The sequence below is a fragment of the Aspergillus sclerotioniger genome (genome assembly GCF_003184525.1).
Source record: "Aspergillus sclerotioniger CBS 115572 chromosome Unknown BO94scaffold_28, whole genome shotgun sequence".
NCBI lineage: Eukaryota > Fungi > Ascomycota > Eurotiomycetes > Eurotiales > Aspergillaceae > Aspergillus > Aspergillus sclerotioniger.
This window is the reverse complement of record NW_020291018.1, coordinates 84,267-101,976: the sequence shown is the minus strand read 5'-3', so window position 1 is coordinate 101,976 and position 17,710 is coordinate 84,267. Positions and strand designations below refer to the sequence as shown.

Sequence of the window (17,710 nt, the reverse complement as noted above, 5' to 3'; positions counted from 1 at the left end):
TTGCGTTGGCTCTGAGCCCTAGCCAGGTCCCGTACTGCCCCGGTGGACTCTACCTGAAGGCTAAACAGCTATTCAGCCAACCAGAGGCTCGGGGTTCCTAACCCGATCGTCCGAACAAGGCCAACCTAGCCGCTAGAGTATGCAATGTTCATCTAGTGAAATGCTGGGGCTAAGTGTTCGTGAAGCAGATGCAGGCACGACCTAGGCTTCCCGTGCCGTTTGAACCGCCAAGCCACTAAGTCTGCAGAGCACCTTTCGCCAACCCGTTTCCCGGCATGGGCTTTCCGAAGATCAATCCGAGGCCATCCGGTCGCAGTGGAGTCACCCCGTGGCTAGTTGAGACTAGAGTGACTGGCCATCGGGGCATCTCCGCCGGTGCTGAAATATACACCCCCAATGATGCTACTACCATGTTCCTTGACCACACGGGGCAGACGATTCACTGGGATGACAACTCCGGGTTTCATGGCTGACTTCAACCTGGTTCGAGACTATGATAGTCCCCGGGGCGGGTGCTTCATATGGTCCCAAGGTCTGCAGCTTAACGTCGTCCATCATCCGTTCCTCACTCTCCGTAAATGTCAGGCCCACCGTGATGGGATCCGTGCTGCCCGTTCGACCACGAGTCCGACTGGCCCCTCCATAATTCTCCAACCCCCCGGAGGGCGATTGGTATGTCTTGGGGGACGATTGGAACGCACTACCGAATCCTCGGGCGAGCCAGGTTCGCAAAAGGTGCAACACCATGGGAAGATTGGTGGTGACCACTGCAACAAAAGTCTCTCGCGTCCCCCATTCATCCGCAACCGATGCGCCGTTATCAGGCTCCTGGGCTTATGATCAGAGACGGACCCGCGTTTGAACGAACGAAATTAGAGCTCACCACTAAAAGGAAAACACTTTTCAGCGTCGCGCAGACGAGGACAAAAATCCCGGCCCCGAGTACAAGGGTCACCGCCAGCTTTTTCGGTAGCTTCAGGCTTGAACTCCAAAGCATGGGAAGCGGGATCAGTACTAGGAATGGGTCGGTAATGAGATTCGCAGCAAAGGTCACTGCGATGACCGGCTTGGAAATGGCTGGTTGACAGACATCTGGCAGCCCAACGGTGAGCGAGAATCGGAAGATCGAAAAACCAGAACGAAGGCAAACGACTTACTGCCTGGATCTGGATGGATTTGCCAATTCTTGTGGAACGGCCGACATGCTGCAAAGATGGTTATTACACTAGCGAGAAAGGTTCCACCAACCAGTCCAGACCCAATCCAGATTGGAATGCGATGACGCCGACCGAGGCCCTCCTATTAGCTCAGTCAGTTATCTATCATGATGCGTCTGACTGAAAATCGCCGATAGTCATACCATCAGCCGGCTGTAAAATGCCAACATGGACAACTTTAAAGAGTTGATCATCGCTGAATAAGTGGCCCAACCCGCGATTTGGATCTTAGAGCCAAGCACTCTGTCAGAATTCGTTAACGCCTTAGCTGCTGCAATGGGGCTTGGGACCGACCTGCGTCGAAATTCTGCACTGCCTGCAGCCAATGCCGCCCGCTGGCTGTCCGTCATGCTGTTATTTGCAAGGCCGTGGGCTGACTGGCCCACGCTGTACGCCAGAGCTACCTGCGCTGTGTAGAATGCCTACCCAGATGGTGTTAGCACTCGTCGAGGTGGTGAGAGATTAGAAGGGAGTTTTTACAATCGCGACCCATATCAGGTAGTCATCCAGGCGTAGCCCACGCCAGCCCATGTCTTTCCACCGCGAGTATGTCCTGAGGAGGGTCACTGCACACCCAATCGAATAGAGGGTCCATAGCTGGACCGTGCTGTTCAAGGCAGCTTTGGATGCCTCGTCTCTCGTCCGAAGACCTGTCCACATAGTGTGAATTGGCCGAGATTGCAGTGCGATCTGGACAGACGCGCTAATGTTGGCCTAGGACAGCGAATCGATTGAATATTCTTCTGAGCGCAGGAAGGTCTGTAATAAACAGAAATGGCGAACTGGGAGCTCTTCATCCCTCAGATCGACTTTTGACCAGGAAATTAGCACCCGAAATTCTTGCAGAGCTTTGTTGGTCACCCGGAAATGCATATTTTCGCCAACTACTTGCAATTCCACCCTGCCCCTATGTTTCCCCAATGAATTAATTCGCACCCGAGACAAAACTCAGCAGTTTAATGAAATCGAATGGGATTAGATTGGGGATGCTCCACTCCGGGGGGGCATCGTGCCACCCGTGAGCCCTTCCGCGTCTCCTGCCGCAATCCCCGATGCTAGTCCGACCCACTCGGGGAGAAGGGGCCCTCGTCTGGCCCTTCCAGCGAATGAATTGGTTCAACGGAGGGCGCCCTTCGATTTGGCAAGGGTTTCGACTTTCGAGAGTTACCCAATGTTGCAGTGGAGCTGCAGAATCTGGATCTCATTTGAGAAAGAGCAACCGACGCTAGCACTCCGCAGACTCTGGTCTAATCGGCTAGAAATAGACGAGGGCCCCCAAGGTTCGGAGTGGCAGGCGACAAGGATCTGATCTCCCGTCCCAGTGACTCGTGAGGGCAGTCCGACGGTCACCGAGCCACCCACCGGTTTGCTTTCCCCAGCCTCTTTCTTCTTTCATTCCACCCACATCCTCATCGCTCGGCGACATCTCTGCCGCCATGTATCGCCTCAAGATGGAGGTGGTGACAGCCATCGCCGCGTGGGCTTTTGCCACGGCCTCTCAACTCTTGCCTCGCTCCACCGACGGACTCGACGGTCTCTGTTCCCAACAGGACGACCTCAAGGCCCTCGGAGACAGACTGTCAAGTACCGCCAAGGTCTACTGTCCCGGCTCGACCGGGTTCACGAATGCGACCACGCGGTGGTCAGTTTTGGACGAGCCCGAGGTCAACATCGTGGTGGTCCCCGGCACCGAAAATGACGTCGCGGAGATTGTAGGCTTTTCTCCTCCCGGGTGGAATCTATAGCAGCTAATCGAATCTACGCAACAGGTGCAATTCGCAAACCAGAAGGACATTCCGTTCCTGACATACAATGGTGTCCACGGAGCACTTATTTCTCTCGGGGAAATGACTCACGGAATCGCGATCTACATGGGCCAGCTGAGCAGTGTCAAGGTCGCGGAAGATGGAAAGACCGCCACGATGGGAGGTGGAACCATGTCCAAGGTGGTCACTGACGAGCTGTGGGCTGCAGGAAAGCAGACCGTCACGGGCACCTGCGAATGCGTCAGTCTGGTTGGCCCTGCTCTTGGTGGTGGACACGGCTGGCTCCAAGGTCACCACGGACTCGTCCTCGACCAGTTCGTGTCCATGAACATCGTCCTGGCCAACGGAACCCTGACGACACTTGACGCCACTTCGGACCTCTGGTGGGCCGTCAAGGGCGCGGGCCACAATTTCGGCATCGTCACCTCTCTGACGATGAAGGTCTACGAAATCCAGCACCGTGACTGGGCCATCGAGACGCTGACCTTCAGCGGCGACAAGGTCGAGCAGGTCTACCGGGCCGCCAATAACTACCTGGTCAAGAACGGCACGCAGCCCGCCGGCGTAATCAACTGGTCGTACTGGATGAACATTGTCGATGTGGACCCGACCAACCCGGTTATCGTCTTCTATATCATCCAAGAAGGCGTAACCGCCGTCAATTCCACCTACACCGAGCCTTTCCATAAGATTGGACCCCTCGCCGTGGAATCCAACTCCGGTACTTACAAGGACCTCGCTGCCTGGACTGAGATTGCTGTCACCTCTCCTCCCTGCCAAAAGATGGGCATGGCCAACCCCCGTTACCCTATCTACATGAAATCCTACGATGTCGCGGCCCAGCAGAAGGCATGGGACCTCTACGCAAACGCGACTCGTGGATCCTCTGCCTTCAACAACTCCATTTTCATGTTCGAGGGATACTCCGTTGAAGGTGTGCACGACATTGATAGCCGGTCCAGTGCCTTTGCCTTCCGGTCCGAGAACCTTCTCGCTGCTCCTATGATCAACTACTACCCGAACGGCACGGAGTTGGACCGCAGAGCGGCCAACCTGGGCCAGGAGCTTCGCAACATCCTCTTCAAGGGAACCGGTCGGGATGATATCCGTGCGTATGTCAACTATGCTCATGGAGACGAGACGCCGCAACAGCTCTACGGTAGTGAGAAGTGGCGTCAGCAGCGCCTGCGGGCTTTGAAGGCCAAGTATGATCCCACGGGCAAGTTCAGCTATTATGCCCCGGTGCCGTGAATTCTAGCCCCAGAGTGCTACGTTAAGAGATTATAATACCAATCAATCTAACTGAAGAACTTTGATCATTCCTCGCCATATCCCCAGTAAGCCATGGCGTAGCGGCCCTGATACTAGAAGGAACCTCTGCAGGCTTGATACTTTGATCCTTATATAAACCTAGCTACTGTGTGCAGAATCGGACGTCTGTATAGCTTCGCCTTTTCTTTCTACAGGAGATCGAAACAGAGAAACACCCTATGACAGACATCATTCAGCCCAACCAATCCATCCTCCAAGCCTTAGGCTGTTATTCGAAGCCTTGGGCAAAAAGCCTTCACAGTGGCGTTGGCCGGAGTGTGTAAAACACTGGCTGGTTGTAGTTTTATCGCAAGATTGTAGTTGTTATTGTTCTACTAGTATTCAGATCCAGGCGTAGGGTGCTATATTCTGGGATGCATGTGAGTTTCGGGGGTTTCTCTCGCAGCCACATACCGGGGATTACCACCAGCAGGTTGTGAGATGGTAATGAACTTTTGATTTCACTGCTGATGTTATAGGATAGGATGTGTTGGAAGGGACATGATTGATAAGACACTTCTATACATCAGTTGCATCTATATCATATCTACAGTTTTCTCTGCAGTACCTGTCATGGCGTGCTCGGAAATGACACCAACTCCTATGCGACGGAATGTGGGTATGTCATCAGCGCTCCATTCAGTCCGATTACCCTCTTCAAGTAGCAAGCACCAAAAGAATGGAATCTGGGGCTCCTCATCCCCTGTAAGCCACTTAGCAATGATCAGACAATGTGTCGGTATATCTGCAACGGGACCATCTGGTTCGTCGAGTACCGCCCAACCCATATGTTCCCCTTCGTGTCCTGAAATATCGCAGAGAGCTTGACGCAGACGATGCCGGAGGGTTGTTGGCTCGTATTCCTCCTCCCTGCATGATGCAGTGATTTTCCCTGTTGTCATGCAGCCGGCCACCCGCAGTCGCATGCCGCCATTTAGGATTGCTGTAATAGTCGCTATCGGTTCAAAAATTTCTTTCCCTGCATCCTGGATTGCGTAGTAACACTCTCTAACAGGGCAGACAACAGAAGCCCAGCTCCAAGAAGGGAAGATAGATAGGTCATCAGGCCGACTATAATCCCATCCGTCATTACGCACCTTCCATAGAAGGGCCGTTGGAAGTTCTCCTGTCCAGATCCCCATCACATAGTCGTCTTGTCGGGTCTTCTTGAACTCGTTGGCAAGCCCTTGGATGGCTGCAAGGCGGTCGGTGACATGGCTAAGCGATCGTCGTGAATACTCAGATACAAGCCACAGCCAGTCTGGATATATGTGCATATCCACTGGGTAGCCAATTTGAGATACACCAAATCGACATTCCTCTGAGCTTACACAACTCCAGATCACAGTGCCCGCGACGAAGTGAACAATCCTTCGAGACAGCCACCACTCCTGGGTGGCCCACGCTCTATCTCCCAGGGGGGTAAACGAGGGATGTAGACTCTCAGGCGGGGGCTCTAATTCTATCTTAAAGGAACCAACCACGGCCCCTTCCGAATAGAATGGAAGAAGGAGACCGTCTCCAAAGCATGAAAGAGGGAGGAAACACCCTTCGGCAGGGTTGAGGGCCCCAGATGCCGCGATTACCAGGTGCGCTTTCTCATAGTACTGGCCCATGAGCTCACATTCGTTTTTCCAGTCGCAAGCATCTCCCTGAATGATGCATAGGGCATCAACCCAAAGATATCGTATTCCAAGACTGCGGGTGACCGTAATAGCGTCTCGGTATGTCTTTGCCAAACTTTCGATGGCAATTCCGTTTTTATGCTGTTGCAAGTTGTCATTTGTGGTGCGAAGGGGCCAGTGGTCTGGAGGCCCCCAGCAGTAGCTGAGAGCAGTATAAAGGCCTCGAGCCCCGGTGCTCTCAATGAGGTGGATGACATGGCAGTCTCTACCTTCTCCCAAATCCAAGATCCGCGTTGGAAGAACCGGATTAGGATCAAGTGGTACACCTGCAATGCTCTCTCTGCACCTTTCATGATTGGAGAGGCAGTGGTGCAGACGCTCTTGTATCCATGCTAACGAAGCTGAAGATCCCGCGGGAGGAGGCGGGTTCGAGAACAACTGGCCAGAGCGGTTTTCGGCGTCATCTGTGTCTGCATGTCAATCTCGTTTCCTTTGATATCAAATGATGAGGAGGCTTTCGAGAATTAGTGGGTGACTACTGCCATCCCACTCTACCTGCTGGAACCAAAGATGATAAAGTCAAGCTGCACCTGAGACATGAATGCGTTTTGACCCAAGGTAAGGGAGAGGCTAAACTACCCACCCGAGTTGGTATACAGCCAGCAGTTCGCAAAAAAGTAATCTCTGCCACCCAGCCCAATGCTACATGAATGAATCTTGAACTCATCCGGCCGCACGTAACTGCCCCATAGCGAGATCTTGACAGGGACGTCGAGTGTGCCCAGCACTTCTTCAGAGACTTCATAAGCAGGTTTGCTGATATTCTTGAAGATGAAGGAGCATAGGGTACAGCTCCCGGCCGAGTGACGGAGCGCAGAAACTTTGGGGAGAGGATGCTGGACGTTCAAGACGAATGACTGATAATCTTTAGGTATTAAATGATTCCGAAGCTCGAAGTTTTCTAAAGACAGCGATGAAATCGTTTCGGCAAATGCGGAGCAGTAGTCGCAAAGCATGGCGCTGACCCAGCTTCCAATAGAAAATAGTTAGGGAAAGAAGGACCGTCGCAGGTGAAAATAACTGACAAGAATTATCCATTCTGAAGGGCACCTGCCCTTTGTACAGCAATGGGCATGACCGGAAATGGCTGGAAATGACGTGTCATGCCCTGATTCGCCGAAATTGGTAACTAGGCGTTTTCCAATATTGAATGTCTTGAGCCCACCGTCACTCAGCAGACTCACCTGGATACTGGATGTTGTTTCTCCGTGCCCCAAGCTCTCCCACAGATGCGCAGGGCTAGCCAGGTTTGCCGAGACCATGCCTTCTGGACAATTGCTCAGGCTTTATCGACTCATAGTCAACTTATTCATTGATCAATTGAAAGAGCTAATAATAACCGGCACCTCATCGACAGCAGAACCAAATCTCGCCCCTGCTGCGATACAAACTTCCGCCATCCCCGCCATCCAAATCCAGATTCGCAGACAGCGCATACGCCTGGCCTTGGAGACACCGAAGCACGTCCAGAAGAATCAATCGACCCTGCACTGCGCCATCAGAAGACGAACGCGTCCAGGGATTCCCACGTAACTTGATTTCAAAATTTCCCGAGACGAGGTCTTGGTTGCACCGTTCAACCTTGTCTCCGAACATGTCAATCACCGACCTCGCCAGTTCGAATGGGGCGTCAATAAGATGGATGAGATCATCAGAGTCAAAGGAGACGCAAAGCCAAGATAGGTGGCTCTGTGGCTGCTCCTGCCTCTGGATTACTAGACTATCTACTTTTTGTCAGTAGACATATTCGACTTGGAAGTGTCCGCACTAACCTTTCTCCCCGCTTCCTCCAGAGCTCCTCATCTTTCCCAGCCCCCCGGCACCCGGCAGCACGTACCATCCTTCCTGGGCAAGTGTCTCGAGTATTCCCAGCACGGTCTTTCGAATGGCGATTTTCTCTTCATCCTGACTATACGCGAACGGATTTCCCCGAAGTTTGAGCTCCACGTAGTCGTTTCGACGTCTTACGTCTTGGATTCCTTTTGACCAAATCCTTCGCAGTGTTTCTGATACCACTGTCACAAGATCGTCGGGGAATCGCACGAGTCGGATGCGATCCGTCCCGCTGAAAGATACGAGAGCATATTCATTACTGTTATTCTCCAGAATGGGTCGTTGTGTGTCCTTGAGAGGGGTGGTGGATGCCGGCCCGAAGCGGGTAGCGTCGTGGTAACAAGGTGGTTCATCTTCCATTGTGAGATGTGTTAGGACAGTGACTCCCGAGACAAGTCAGGCCGCCTTGCATTAATATTCAAGTTGGATGTCTCCTCAACCAGGCTGAAGAATTTCTGTGCCTCGCGTCTGATGTGAGATTTTGGTGCGGGGATCGACTGCCAATGAGCGGTACCACATGCGCTGCATTGCTGTGCCACACTCCACCGCAAAGGTTACTGGGATGGGAACTTACTCAGCCTGATCTTCGGACTGGCTTCGGGGTGGCTTAGTTCAGCCAACCATATCTTGAGATTCTGACAAGTTGTGGTGCTCGCATCAGTGGCTTGATGCCAAGGATCTCTGAGTGCCATGCGCCACAATCATTTGACTCTGAATCTTCCTAGTTTTAGGGCAATAATGTAGGTTCATGGCACCCACCATATCAGACTGAAAGAGATTAAGAGTGATCGTTCCTACTCTAAACATTGGGGCACATCCCGTCTCCCTTAACGCAGACAAGAATAAAGCTCAAATTAGAGCAGAATCAACGCATTCAGCAACAACTTACCAACCAAACCCCCTATTATTAAAACCCCGAGCCAACCACCTCCCCAATCGCTCTCGCCACATACCCAACATTCCCCCCATTCAACCCACAAATACTCGCCTACCCGACGGCAACAGATACACATGAAACTCCTCCCTCAGACGAGACACCTGCTCCCCACTCAACCCCGTATAACTAAACATCCCAATCTGACTCTCAATATGAGACCAATCCCCGGAGACCCCACTATCATCCAACCTCCGCCGCAACTCACGCCTCATCATCTTAATCCTAACACTCATCGTCTCCAAATCCCTCTCCCACTGACTCCTCAGCCCCTCATCCCCCCAAACCATCTCCACAATACTCGCCCCGAACCGCGGCGGATTCGAATACTCCGTCCGAGCAAGCGCAATTAATTCCGACCTGGCCCCCTCCGCCGAAAGATACCTCGGTACAACGAGATGAAGAGCTCCCACTCGCTCACCATATAGTCCGAAGTTTTTAGAGAAGGACTGCGCCACGCATAACCCGGGGTGATCTGGCTCACTGTTTAGGATTAGTTGATCCACAGAATAGCGAATCGCCCATGCATCGCTGTCTATATCCCCCGTGGCGAAGCCCTGGTAGGCACTGTCGAAGACAATGAATAGCTTTTTCCGTTTGAGCACATCAATGACCTGTCCCCATTGGGAGCGGGAAAGATCTACTCCCGTGGGATTATGCGCGCATGTTTGGAGAATTACCACGTCGTTGGGGATAGCTGTCTCAAGAACGGAAATCATTCCGTCGATATCGACGGTTCGAGTTGATGGTTCATAGTATGGATATTCCTGGATCTGGATCCCCGTCGTGGCCCATATACTCTTATGGTTAATCCACGTCGGGGATGGAATAAAAACCCGTGTTGGATGCAGATGCCTGGCGAGGAAATGCGCCGCCATATGGTTTGCGCCTGTTCCGGAGACGGTTTGAATAGAGGCGAGGCTCTTGTCTAAGCTTGTGGTGATTTCGGTGCCGAAGGTAAGGGATTGGGCTAGTTTAATTAGTCCCGGAGAACCGGCTATGTCGAGGTATTCGTGTGTTTGGTTAGGGGTGAGGCGGGATTTGGCCTGGTGAATGGGGTTAGTGGGGGTTTGAGATGGAGGGTGATGGGTTATATGGCTGACTGACTTCCCTGACGCTGGGGAGAACCCATGGTTGTCCGGATTCGCCGCGGTATGCTCCTGCAATCAGGGATACTTTGTTTGGATGGGGATCTGCGTCGTATTCGGCCATGAGGCCGAAGGCTGTGTCGGCGGGGGATATGGGGAGGTTTAGGTATTGGGTGGTCATGTTAGTTATTGAGGTGTTGTTAGCAGGTGTAGTATAGTAGAAAGGGGAGATGGGATATGGCGAGGAGGAGTTGATATAGGGTTGGGGGTTATTAGCCCCGGCTATTCTGCCCGATTGCTGTGCCGGCATCCTGACCCTTCCCCGAGTTCTCATCGGGTTAGTATGATACATGGAAAAACCCTTCTATTGCTCTTTGTCTAAATAAACCGTACTGAAAAAGGATATCTATCTATCTTCTACAACCCCACCACTATCCCAACCCAACTCAACCCAACCGTCACTCCACCTCAAGCAACCCTCTCCAAAAACCCCGCAATCCTTTTATACATCTCCACCGGATTCGAATACATCGGAAAATGGCCACTCTCCCTAATCTCCGCCAACTCAACCCTCTCATCCTCCCCCAACCTGGGCAAATACGACAACCCACGATTCTCCTCCCCAAACATGAACATTTTCTCACAGGACAAATTCAAAAACATTCCTAACAAATCCTCTTCATCCGATAACCGTACCATAGATTCGAAAATCGCACGCACCGCACCAGAACGCACCCTTGCCCGCAACGTACTCGCATAGAACGGACTCCCGTACGATTTGGCCGTCGCGGTCCGAGTAATGAACGCGTCCATGAACGCCTCGGGGTCATCGGCTGGGAATTGGAAGATCTGACGACTGAGGAAGCAGTCTTCGGGGCGAGATTTCCTTTGATGTCGATGAAGCTGAGGACGCGGGTGGGGTGTTGATGGGCGAGGAGAAGAGCGGTGAGACCGCCCATTGAGTGGCCGATTAGGTGGAATTGGGTGATTTGGAAGTGCGACAGGACGGCTGAGGCGGTGGCGACGAGGAAGGGGATGTCGGTGGCGGAGAGGTTGTTGCTGCTGGTGTGGCCGCATCCGGGGCCGTCGAAGGCGAGATACCCGTGTGATTGGAAGGAGGGGTGTATGGCGATGTCGGCGAGGTCTTCTTTGCAGGAGCCGAAGCCGTGGAGGAAGAGGATGGGGGGTTTGGTGCTTGTGGTTAGGTTGTTGTGCATGGTGGAGATGGTGAGGTTGACTCCGTTTATTTGGAGGGGGATGGTTGTGTATGTTACTGGCATGGTGGGTGGGTTGGATGTAGGTGGATGGTGATTGAGGGGAGAGGTTAGGTGCATTAGTTGAAGATGGATGATCGGGTTAAAGAGGCCTGGTCGATGGCGATAGGCTCGGCGAAGGGTTGGTTTGCCCGAGTTAAAATTCCGAGGGGCGAAAGTTTGTCGGTCATCGGCCGAGGCATGCTCGGGATGAGTCTGTTTGGCCGATTCTTGGCATTCTGATTCTTGGTGGATATGGCTTATATCGTATCTCTATTTTGGGGGTTGATGATTTATGATAAGCACACTCTATGAAGAATCAAGTATACTGCTACAATGGCAACATCAGTATTCAACCCGCATTTGCGACTGCTCAACGCTCTCCGAGCCAACGCAAAGCCAATCATGACCTTCTTAGGGCTTCCGTCTTTTCGCACCGCCCAGATTGTAGCCCAGACCGGCCTTGATGTCCGTCATTCACCCCATAACTCCTATTCCTAGCTGATGATTGTAAGGGTATCATCATCGACTGTGAACATGGTCATATAAGCGACGATTCTATGCACAGCGCAACTGCCGCCATTGCTTCCATGGGGGTGTCACCGCTGGTGCGTCTCCGCATGACGCACTCGGACTTGATCAAAAGAGCTTTGGATGCTGGTGCACAGTAAGTGACTGTCAATTCTAACATTTCCCTATATTGATCCCGGTTCAGCGGCATCGTCGTCCCTCGAATAAATACCACCGAGGAAGCCCGGAACGTGGTCTCCTATTCCAAGTTCCCTCCACAGGGCCTTAGGGGACAGGGTTCGGCGTTTCCAGCCCTCACTCATGCAATCGATATCCCGACATACATCAAAACAGCAAACGAGACGCTTCTTACATGTATCCAGATTGAATCGAAAGTAGGGGTGGAGAATGTCGATGCTATATGTGCTGTTCCTGGTGTTGTTTAGTGACTATCCCTGGTAATTGGTTCGATGTGCTAATGCATGGAAGATATGATCTTCATCGGGCCCAATGACCTGGCCCTATCGCTGTTGGGCTATGTGCCGGCAAAAGGTGATGGGCCTGAGTTTGTGAATGCTATTGATAAGATTGTGGCTGCAGTTAAGAAGCATGGTAAGTGGGTTGGTCGGTTATCCAACGACGGGGCTCTATGTAAAGAGCATTTGAAGGCTTCTGATACGGTGGCTTTGATTTACGATATTTGGGCCATGCAGAACAGGTATACCCGTGAGTTGGAAGTAGCGCGTGCGTGATGTTTTTGGATGTAGAAGAAAGAGACATGTCTATTGTTAATCATTCAGCGCTTATGCATCATCCCTGCTCACAGAATCTGACATGAATATCGAGTGTATGGACCTATATAGATTTGAAGGGATAGTCATGGTGATTGGATCTTTACTTTTGAGGGTTTCTTTTAATATGCGCCATGCTATGGATTCGTAAGTATAGAATGGCCCCGTCGTGTATGTTTGGAAAGGTCTACTCCTTCTCCTGTCTCTGCAGAGTGTGATATCCCAGCTGCTTCAAAGCCTGGGCAATGGTGGCTCCCCCAGCAATCAAGGCCCGGATACCTTCCTCACCCTTCTCAATCTTTCGAGCCACTTCAACCACCTCGCGAGCTCGGGCTCGAGGACCAATGACCACCCCGTTTGCATCCGCCACCACAATATCGCGAGGGTTGACGCGGACCTTGCCGATACCCACCGGCTCATTAACTCCTCCCACTTGAACCCGACCCTTGCCGGTCCGCATCCAACATCCCGCAGTGAATAGAGGGTAGTCATCGATGATCGCACGATTCACATCCCGACAGACTCCGTCGATAACTGTTCCAGCAATCCCTCGCAGGCCCGCATAGTGAGTCATGGTGTCTCCCCAGACTGTACAATTGGTGCGACCGCCGTTGTCAATCACCACGAAATCTCCCTCAGCCACATCATCGATGAAGTCACTAACACTGCCTGGGGGGTCGCTGGCAGGTACATACCGAACCGTGAAGGCCGGACCCACGGTCACCTTCTGGTAGTTGATCAACGGCATGATCCCGAAAGACTGTCCAGCAATTCCTAGCTTGTCCAGGGCGTCCGAGATGCCGGGGGTATCGGAGTCGGCAAACAGCGCAACCAGATCTTCATCATCCGGACTTGCCTTCTTGGGGTTTTGGAGAGCAGTCGGTGACGGACAACTCTCGCGGATGGCTTCGAATTGTGTATCATGTATGATCTCCGAGAGAGATTTGCCGGATCGAACCGCTTGAAGCACGAGGTTCTGTTTACGACCATCACGCTCAGCACGGCGTAAGGCCTTCTCAATCTGCTGGGCCGGAATGAACACCGTTCCGCAATTGTCCGCGAGCACATAGTCATCCTGGTGGACAGTGACGCCACGCATCTGCAGCGGCGTGCCAGACTCAATCTGCACCACCCGGTTGCGTGCACTGATCATGGTCACTCCCCGGCCGTAGACGGGAAAATTGACATCTCGACTGCCGTCGATGTGCCGGCTCATGCCGTCGATGATGGTACCTCGAATCCCCTTCACTCTGGAGGCGTTGGCGAGAATATTGCCCCAGCAGGCGATGCCCTCGATGCCCCCAGAGATGACAAGAATACGATCGTCCGTCGTGACAGCGTCGATGACCGGGGTGAGCAAGCAGATGGGTCGTGGGAGTTGCATCGGTCTTGGGGCCTACTTTTACTGTACTGGCGCGTCCGACAATTTTGGGACAGTCCTAGAGGGGTCGCAGGCCATAGGTGGCTCCCTTGAGGTTGAGGAAATCCAAGGCATCGGACACGGTGTTGGTGTCCAAGGCGGCGAGACGATCCAAAATGCGGGGGTCACTCATTGTGTTGACTTTGAAAGAGTTAATTATGTTATGAAAGATGAAAGGAGAACATTGAGAGCAAAGGCCATGAGAAGTCTAAAAAGAGACATGACTCGGCGTTGGGACATTATGCCGTCAATGCCTCGGCAGCTTCCGTCGGCAAAATGAAACTCCCCCAATGTATCAAAAGTCATCATTGTAAACCCCGCAGGACAGCAGCCTAGTGAATGCTTTTTTATTCATGTTTGCACTTCAATGGGTAGCAGGCACCAGCGCCTGCCTATCAGGCAGCCAACCCAAGCTCTCTTGGCCTTTTTGTGGTATCAAGAAACACCAGACTTCGTATGAATAAAGGGTTCTCTTCGTTTTCTTCTTCTTTTAGTCAATTGAGACCATATGACACGCCTCATCGTCTTTGCCTATTAATGAGCACCAGCCTTGGCTGTTTGTCAACTCCCCTTTCTTCTAGTAATGGAGTCAATCACTGCATCATCCGACCTCGCGATGGTCCAAGAATACCCTCCTATACCTTTCGTGAACCTCAGACGTTTGAAGAAAATCATCGAATCCAAATACGATAGCATCGAACAAGGCGATGAAAACATTCACCTCACTGTCAGCAATTTCGGTGCGACTGACTTCGATGCAATCCACAGATGGCGCGCTAACTTCCGCAAAGGACTACGGTTCACCTATTTCGGGGACATCTCCACTTGTATTATCAAATGTCCAAGCAGGTTGCAAGAATGTGCCCACGGCTCACTAGGCAGTGCGATCGCGCTGAAACTCATGATGATGAACATAGACTATGGTGAATTTTACCCAAAGGGTGCGACTCTCTACGCGGGACCTTTGGGGTCGTGGAAGCAGGCGAATTCTTCCTGGAAAAATCCCAATATACGGTCTTCGCATACCTGGCCGCACCTGGTTCTGGAGGTCGGCCTGGCGGAAAGTTTACCCCGGTTGAGATCTGACGTAAGGTTTTGGATTGAGAGGTCTCAAAGACAAGTCGAAATTGTTATCATAGTTCAGATCAAGCGGCAGACAAGGGAGGTTTTGATTGAGAAATATGTCCCCGCGCAGCCAAGTTCAGGACCGGTGACTCGCTCTCGTGCGACCAGCTTAAGCTTTGTGGCTCAAAAGGTATCAGAGATTTCCATTTCACTTGACAACCCAACAAACACGCCGGTGGTTCAGGGGGGCCCTCTCATCCTGGAATTTGAAAAGGTACTTGGCCGTGCGCCTCGCCATCCCGAACATGACATTATTTTAACACAGGAGGATTTGATGCTATGGTCTGAGCGGCTCTTCCGCGGGATATTTAGGACTCTGTAGTTGGGACATGCCAGTATGATTGATCTGCTTGGGAACATAACAAGGAAGGTATGGCCGTGCCAGAAAAGAACAATGCATTTCTATTCACGATTCTTCCCTACTAGACGTCCTTTTGCATGATTGGCTATCTCGATTTGCCAAGACCGCCGCAGGGGTGGGCTAGCCCAACCCGGCTAGCTCCATCCCCACGGGCGCCAAGGCCGAGACTTCGATTCTTCCGTATTTCCTTCCGTGTCTGCTGCTGTTTCCTCATTGTTTCTCGACTCGTAACGCGCTGTTGCTTAATGGCAATGAACCCTAGAGATGCAATCCATCCGAGGTCGCCTCTTGGGCAGACCTCTAGGAGCTGCACTTTCCCGCCGCTGTAATACCCCCGATCCACTCCTGGCAGCTTCTCTCATTTCCGGTAATTCCAACATAAATGAGACCAAGGGCATCGCAGATTCAAAGCATGGCCTTGGGGCACTCAATCGCACTACATCAAGCCGCTGGCTTTGGAACGAGCAACAACAACTTGCCAGTCGATCTGTCAAGTTCGACCTTACAGCCCTTCTGCAACTAGCTGCCGCTGCGACCGCATCGAGATCATGCACCCAAGTGTCAAAGATCTCAGACGGCCAATATAACAAAGTATACCAGCTTACCATGGACGATGGACGCGAATTTATTGCGAAATTTCCAAACCCCAATGCAGGGAGACCACACTTGACAACAGCTAGTGAGGTTGCAACTATGGACTTTGTATGCCCTGATCTCTTTCCCCTGCCATTTCGTCGGTTTTAACTTTTCTAGTTGGGAAATGCTTTGAACATCCCTGTTCCGAGAGTGTACGCATGGAGCTCTCGAGCATCACAAAGCCCTCTCGGAGCAGAGTATATCCTCATGGAGAAACTGCCCGGCGTGGTACTAACTGATGTATGGCACACCATGAAAGGAAAGCAGAAAGTCAAGATTCTGGACCAAATTGTGGATATTGAAAGACGTCTGGCGCGTACAAGATTCACCAAGTTCGGATCGTTATACTATAGAGACGATCTACCCAATAGTCCGGATCCTAAACGTACCCTATACCATGATTTAATGGGGAACCAAGTGGGGACCAAAACGTTTGCCATGGGACCGACTAACCACCCTTCTTTCTTTGACTTTGGGAGAGGCCAGCTGACAATTGATCGTGGTCCATGTAAGTTCATCCCCAACTCGTATGATATTATTTTTTGTGCTTAACCATGTACAACCTATAGGGTCAACCCTCACAGATTACATGACGGCGATTGTGCAGAGGGAAATTGAATCTGCAAAGTCAGGTTTCCGATACCCCTTAATGCCTGAGGGTCTTTTCTATGGTCCCCGACAGTATCAGCCTACCCTCTCCAAGAAGCTCTCTGCATTGGAAAACTATCTCAAGGTGGCACCTGATGTTCTCCCAGAAGACAAAACAACACATGTCTCAGTCTTATGGCATGACGGTCTTCATTCCCAAAATATATTTGTCGACTCGGAAGACCCGAGTCGCATTGTGGGAATCATTGGCTGGCAGTCCGTCAGTGCGTGTCCGCTTTTCATGCAGGCTGGGCGCCCAGCATTTCTCGATTACAATGGCCCGACTCCGAAAGATTTGGGGAAGGTGCCTTTACCACCGAACTTTGACTCTATGCATCCGGATGAACAGCGGAAGGCAAAGGCACTCCGCCTAGCACAGACACTGCACAATATCTATCTGGATCGGTGTCTTCAGCAGAATAAACCCGCCTTTGAGGCCATACAGGGCCAGAATACTCTGCAACATCAGGTTAGTGTGGCTCCGGGCTTGGTATCAATGGACTATGAACCACTTCTCAACAGTCTGTTGAGAGATGTCGAGAAGGAATGGGCACATATTGATGCTGTGGGGAACAATGACATCCCTCGTGGAACGCCGTTCCCATTGCGTTTCTCGGACGAGGAAATCCAGGAACAAGAACGGGATGGCGAGCTATGGGCCCAAGGTGTTGAGTTGATGGATGCATTTGTTGGCGACACTGGCTGCTTCAAACATTGGGATGGTAGGGTTAGCGATGCAGACTATGAAAGGTCTAGGAAGGAGCTGGATGAGGGAGTGGAGAGGTTCTTGGACCGTGAAGCCAGGAATGAGGAAGAGCGCATGGAATGGCTCAAATCCCTAGTGTTTGTGGATCAAGGCAACAGCCAGGGAGAGGGTGACTCTCATTAATCGAGTTAATATATCTACACTCAATTCAAGCCCGCTTTATTTGTATATCTAATGCACATCTATACTGTTGAGGATTGCATGTTCAGTAGACATTGAATACTAACATTTATGATAAGCTAGTGACATAGCCGAATCATAATTTTACTAGGTTCTTGGCAGATTTACCGTCCTGTTTTCCCATAACGGTGCACCTCCACCACCAAAACAAACACTGACCCAAGGGCCAAGAAGATTCTCATAACT

General features: G+C 51.7%; 10 protein-coding genes across 10 annotated transcripts, besides 1 other annotated feature; 4 read left to right on the top strand and 6 right to left on the bottom strand.

Moving 5' to 3' along the window:
- Nucleotides 1-405: 405 nt before the first annotated feature.
- BO94DRAFT_605213 (uncharacterized protein) lies at nt 406-2,334 on the bottom strand (the record flags this gene model as incomplete). Its single annotated transcript, XM_025616474.1, has 6 exons — nt 1,698-2,334; nt 1,512-1,639; nt 1,361-1,460; nt 1,158-1,299; nt 884-1,092; nt 406-828 (listed from the first exon to the last, which is right to left on the bottom strand). The coding sequence occupies exons 1-6, from the start codon at nt 1,875-1,877 to the stop codon at nt 406-408; spliced, it is 1,182 nt and encodes a 393-aa protein (XP_025464019.1). The 5' UTR covers nt 1,878-2,334.
- Nucleotides 2,335-2,653: 319 nt separating this feature from the next.
- Nucleotides 2,654-4,234, top strand: BO94DRAFT_473835 (putative FAD-dependent oxygenase; the record flags this gene model as incomplete). The annotated part of the gene is made up of 2 exons (XM_025608493.1): nt 2,654-2,929; nt 2,987-4,234. The coding sequence occupies 2 exons, from the start codon at nt 2,654-2,656 to the stop codon at nt 4,232-4,234; spliced, it is 1,524 nt and encodes a 507-aa protein (XP_025464018.1).
- A 1,085-nt stretch (nt 4,235-5,319) lies between these two features.
- Nucleotides 5,320-6,219, bottom strand: BO94DRAFT_425097 (HET domain-containing protein; the record flags this gene model as incomplete). Its single annotated transcript, XM_025607436.1, has 1 exon — nt 5,320-6,219. A coding segment is annotated over one exon (900 nt), but the record flags the coding sequence as incomplete, so codon positions are not given.
- A 709-nt stretch (nt 6,220-6,928) lies between these two features.
- On the bottom strand, nt 6,929-8,224 carry BO94DRAFT_499347 (uncharacterized protein). Its single transcript, XM_025609371.1, has 2 exons — nt 7,752-8,224; nt 6,929-7,703 (listed from the first exon to the last, which is right to left on the bottom strand). The coding sequence occupies exons 1-2, from the start codon at nt 8,170-8,172 to the stop codon at nt 7,327-7,329; spliced, it is 798 nt and encodes a 265-aa protein (XP_025464016.1). The 5' UTR covers nt 8,173-8,224; the 3' UTR covers nt 6,929-7,326.
- A 495-nt stretch (nt 8,225-8,719) lies between these two features.
- Nucleotides 8,720-10,015, bottom strand: BO94DRAFT_559384 (aspartate transaminase; the record flags this gene model as incomplete). The annotated part of the gene is made up of 3 exons (XM_025614064.1): nt 8,720-8,800; nt 8,824-9,792; nt 9,854-10,015. 3 exons carry the CDS (start codon nt 10,013-10,015, stop codon nt 8,720-8,722), a joined length of 1,212 nt encoding a protein of 403 aa, XP_025464015.1.
- A 208-nt stretch (nt 10,016-10,223) lies between these two features.
- Nucleotides 10,224-11,122, bottom strand: BO94DRAFT_538437 (alpha/beta fold hydrolase). The gene is made up of 2 exons (XM_025612490.1): nt 10,689-11,122; nt 10,224-10,653 (listed from the first exon to the last, which is right to left on the bottom strand). The coding sequence occupies exons 1-2, from the start codon at nt 11,112-11,114 to the stop codon at nt 10,303-10,305; spliced, it is 777 nt and encodes a 258-aa protein (XP_025464014.1). The 5' UTR covers nt 11,115-11,122; the 3' UTR covers nt 10,224-10,302.
- Nucleotides 11,123-11,423: 301 nt separating this feature from the next.
- BO94DRAFT_473990 (HpcH/HpaI aldolase family protein) lies at nt 11,424-12,349 on the top strand (the record flags this gene model as incomplete). The annotated part of the gene is made up of 4 exons (XM_025608502.1): nt 11,424-11,555; nt 11,603-11,754; nt 11,803-12,032; nt 12,087-12,349. 4 exons carry the CDS (start codon nt 11,424-11,426, stop codon nt 12,347-12,349), a joined length of 777 nt encoding a protein of 258 aa, XP_025464013.1.
- A 226-nt stretch (nt 12,350-12,575) lies between these two features.
- On the bottom strand, nt 12,576-13,772 carry BO94DRAFT_559381 (RraA family protein; the record flags this gene model as incomplete). Its single annotated transcript, XM_025614063.1, has 1 exon — nt 12,576-13,772. One exon carries the CDS (start codon nt 13,770-13,772, stop codon nt 12,576-12,578), a length of 1,197 nt encoding a protein of 398 aa, XP_025464012.1.
- Nucleotides 13,773-14,391: 619 nt separating this feature from the next.
- BO94DRAFT_473823 (uncharacterized protein) lies at nt 14,392-15,255 on the top strand (the record flags this gene model as incomplete). The annotated part of the gene is made up of 1 exon (XM_025608492.1): nt 14,392-15,255. One exon carries the CDS (start codon nt 14,392-14,394, stop codon nt 15,253-15,255), a length of 864 nt encoding a protein of 287 aa, XP_025464011.1.
- Nucleotides 15,256-15,509: 254 nt separating this feature from the next.
- BO94DRAFT_538436 (aminoglycoside phosphotransferase family protein) lies at nt 15,510-17,498 on the top strand. Its single transcript, XM_025612489.1, has 3 exons — nt 15,510-15,996; nt 16,048-16,438; nt 16,500-17,498. The coding sequence occupies exons 1-3, from the start codon at nt 15,559-15,561 to the stop codon at nt 17,465-17,467; spliced, it is 1,797 nt and encodes a 598-aa protein (XP_025464010.1). The 5' UTR covers nt 15,510-15,558; the 3' UTR covers nt 17,468-17,498.
- A 113-nt stretch (nt 17,499-17,611) lies between these two features.
- Nucleotides 17,612-17,710: part of a sequence feature (Protein overlapping with rRNA (BO94DRAFT_605194, PWY76012.1) was converted to a misc_feature.) that runs on past the window's edge.

Coding starts and splice junctions, on each gene's coding strand:
- BO94DRAFT_499347 (XM_025609371.1), bottom strand. CDS start 8,172: ATGGAAGATGAACCACCTTGTTACCACGACGCTACCCGCTTCGGGCCG. Junction 7,704..7,751: donor TGGAGGAAGCGGGGAGAAAG/GTTAGTGCGGAC, acceptor GACAAAAAGTAG/ATAGTCTAGTAATCCAGAGG.
- BO94DRAFT_538437 (XM_025612490.1), bottom strand. CDS start 11,114: ATGCCAGTAACATACACAACCATCCCCCTCCAAATAAACGGAGTCAAC. Junction 10,654..10,688: donor CGAAGACTGCTTCCTCAGTC/GTCAGATCTTCC, acceptor GATGACCCCGAG/GCGTTCATGGACGCGTTCAT.
- BO94DRAFT_538436 (XM_025612489.1), top strand. CDS start 15,559: ATGCAATCCATCCGAGGTCGCCTCTTGGGCAGACCTCTAGGAGCTGCA. Junction 15,997..16,047: donor AGGTTGCAACTATGGACTTT/GTATGCCCTGAT, acceptor TAACTTTTCTAG/TTGGGAAATGCTTTGAACAT. Junction 16,439..16,499: donor GACAATTGATCGTGGTCCAT/GTAAGTTCATCC, acceptor TACAACCTATAG/GGTCAACCCTCACAGATTAC.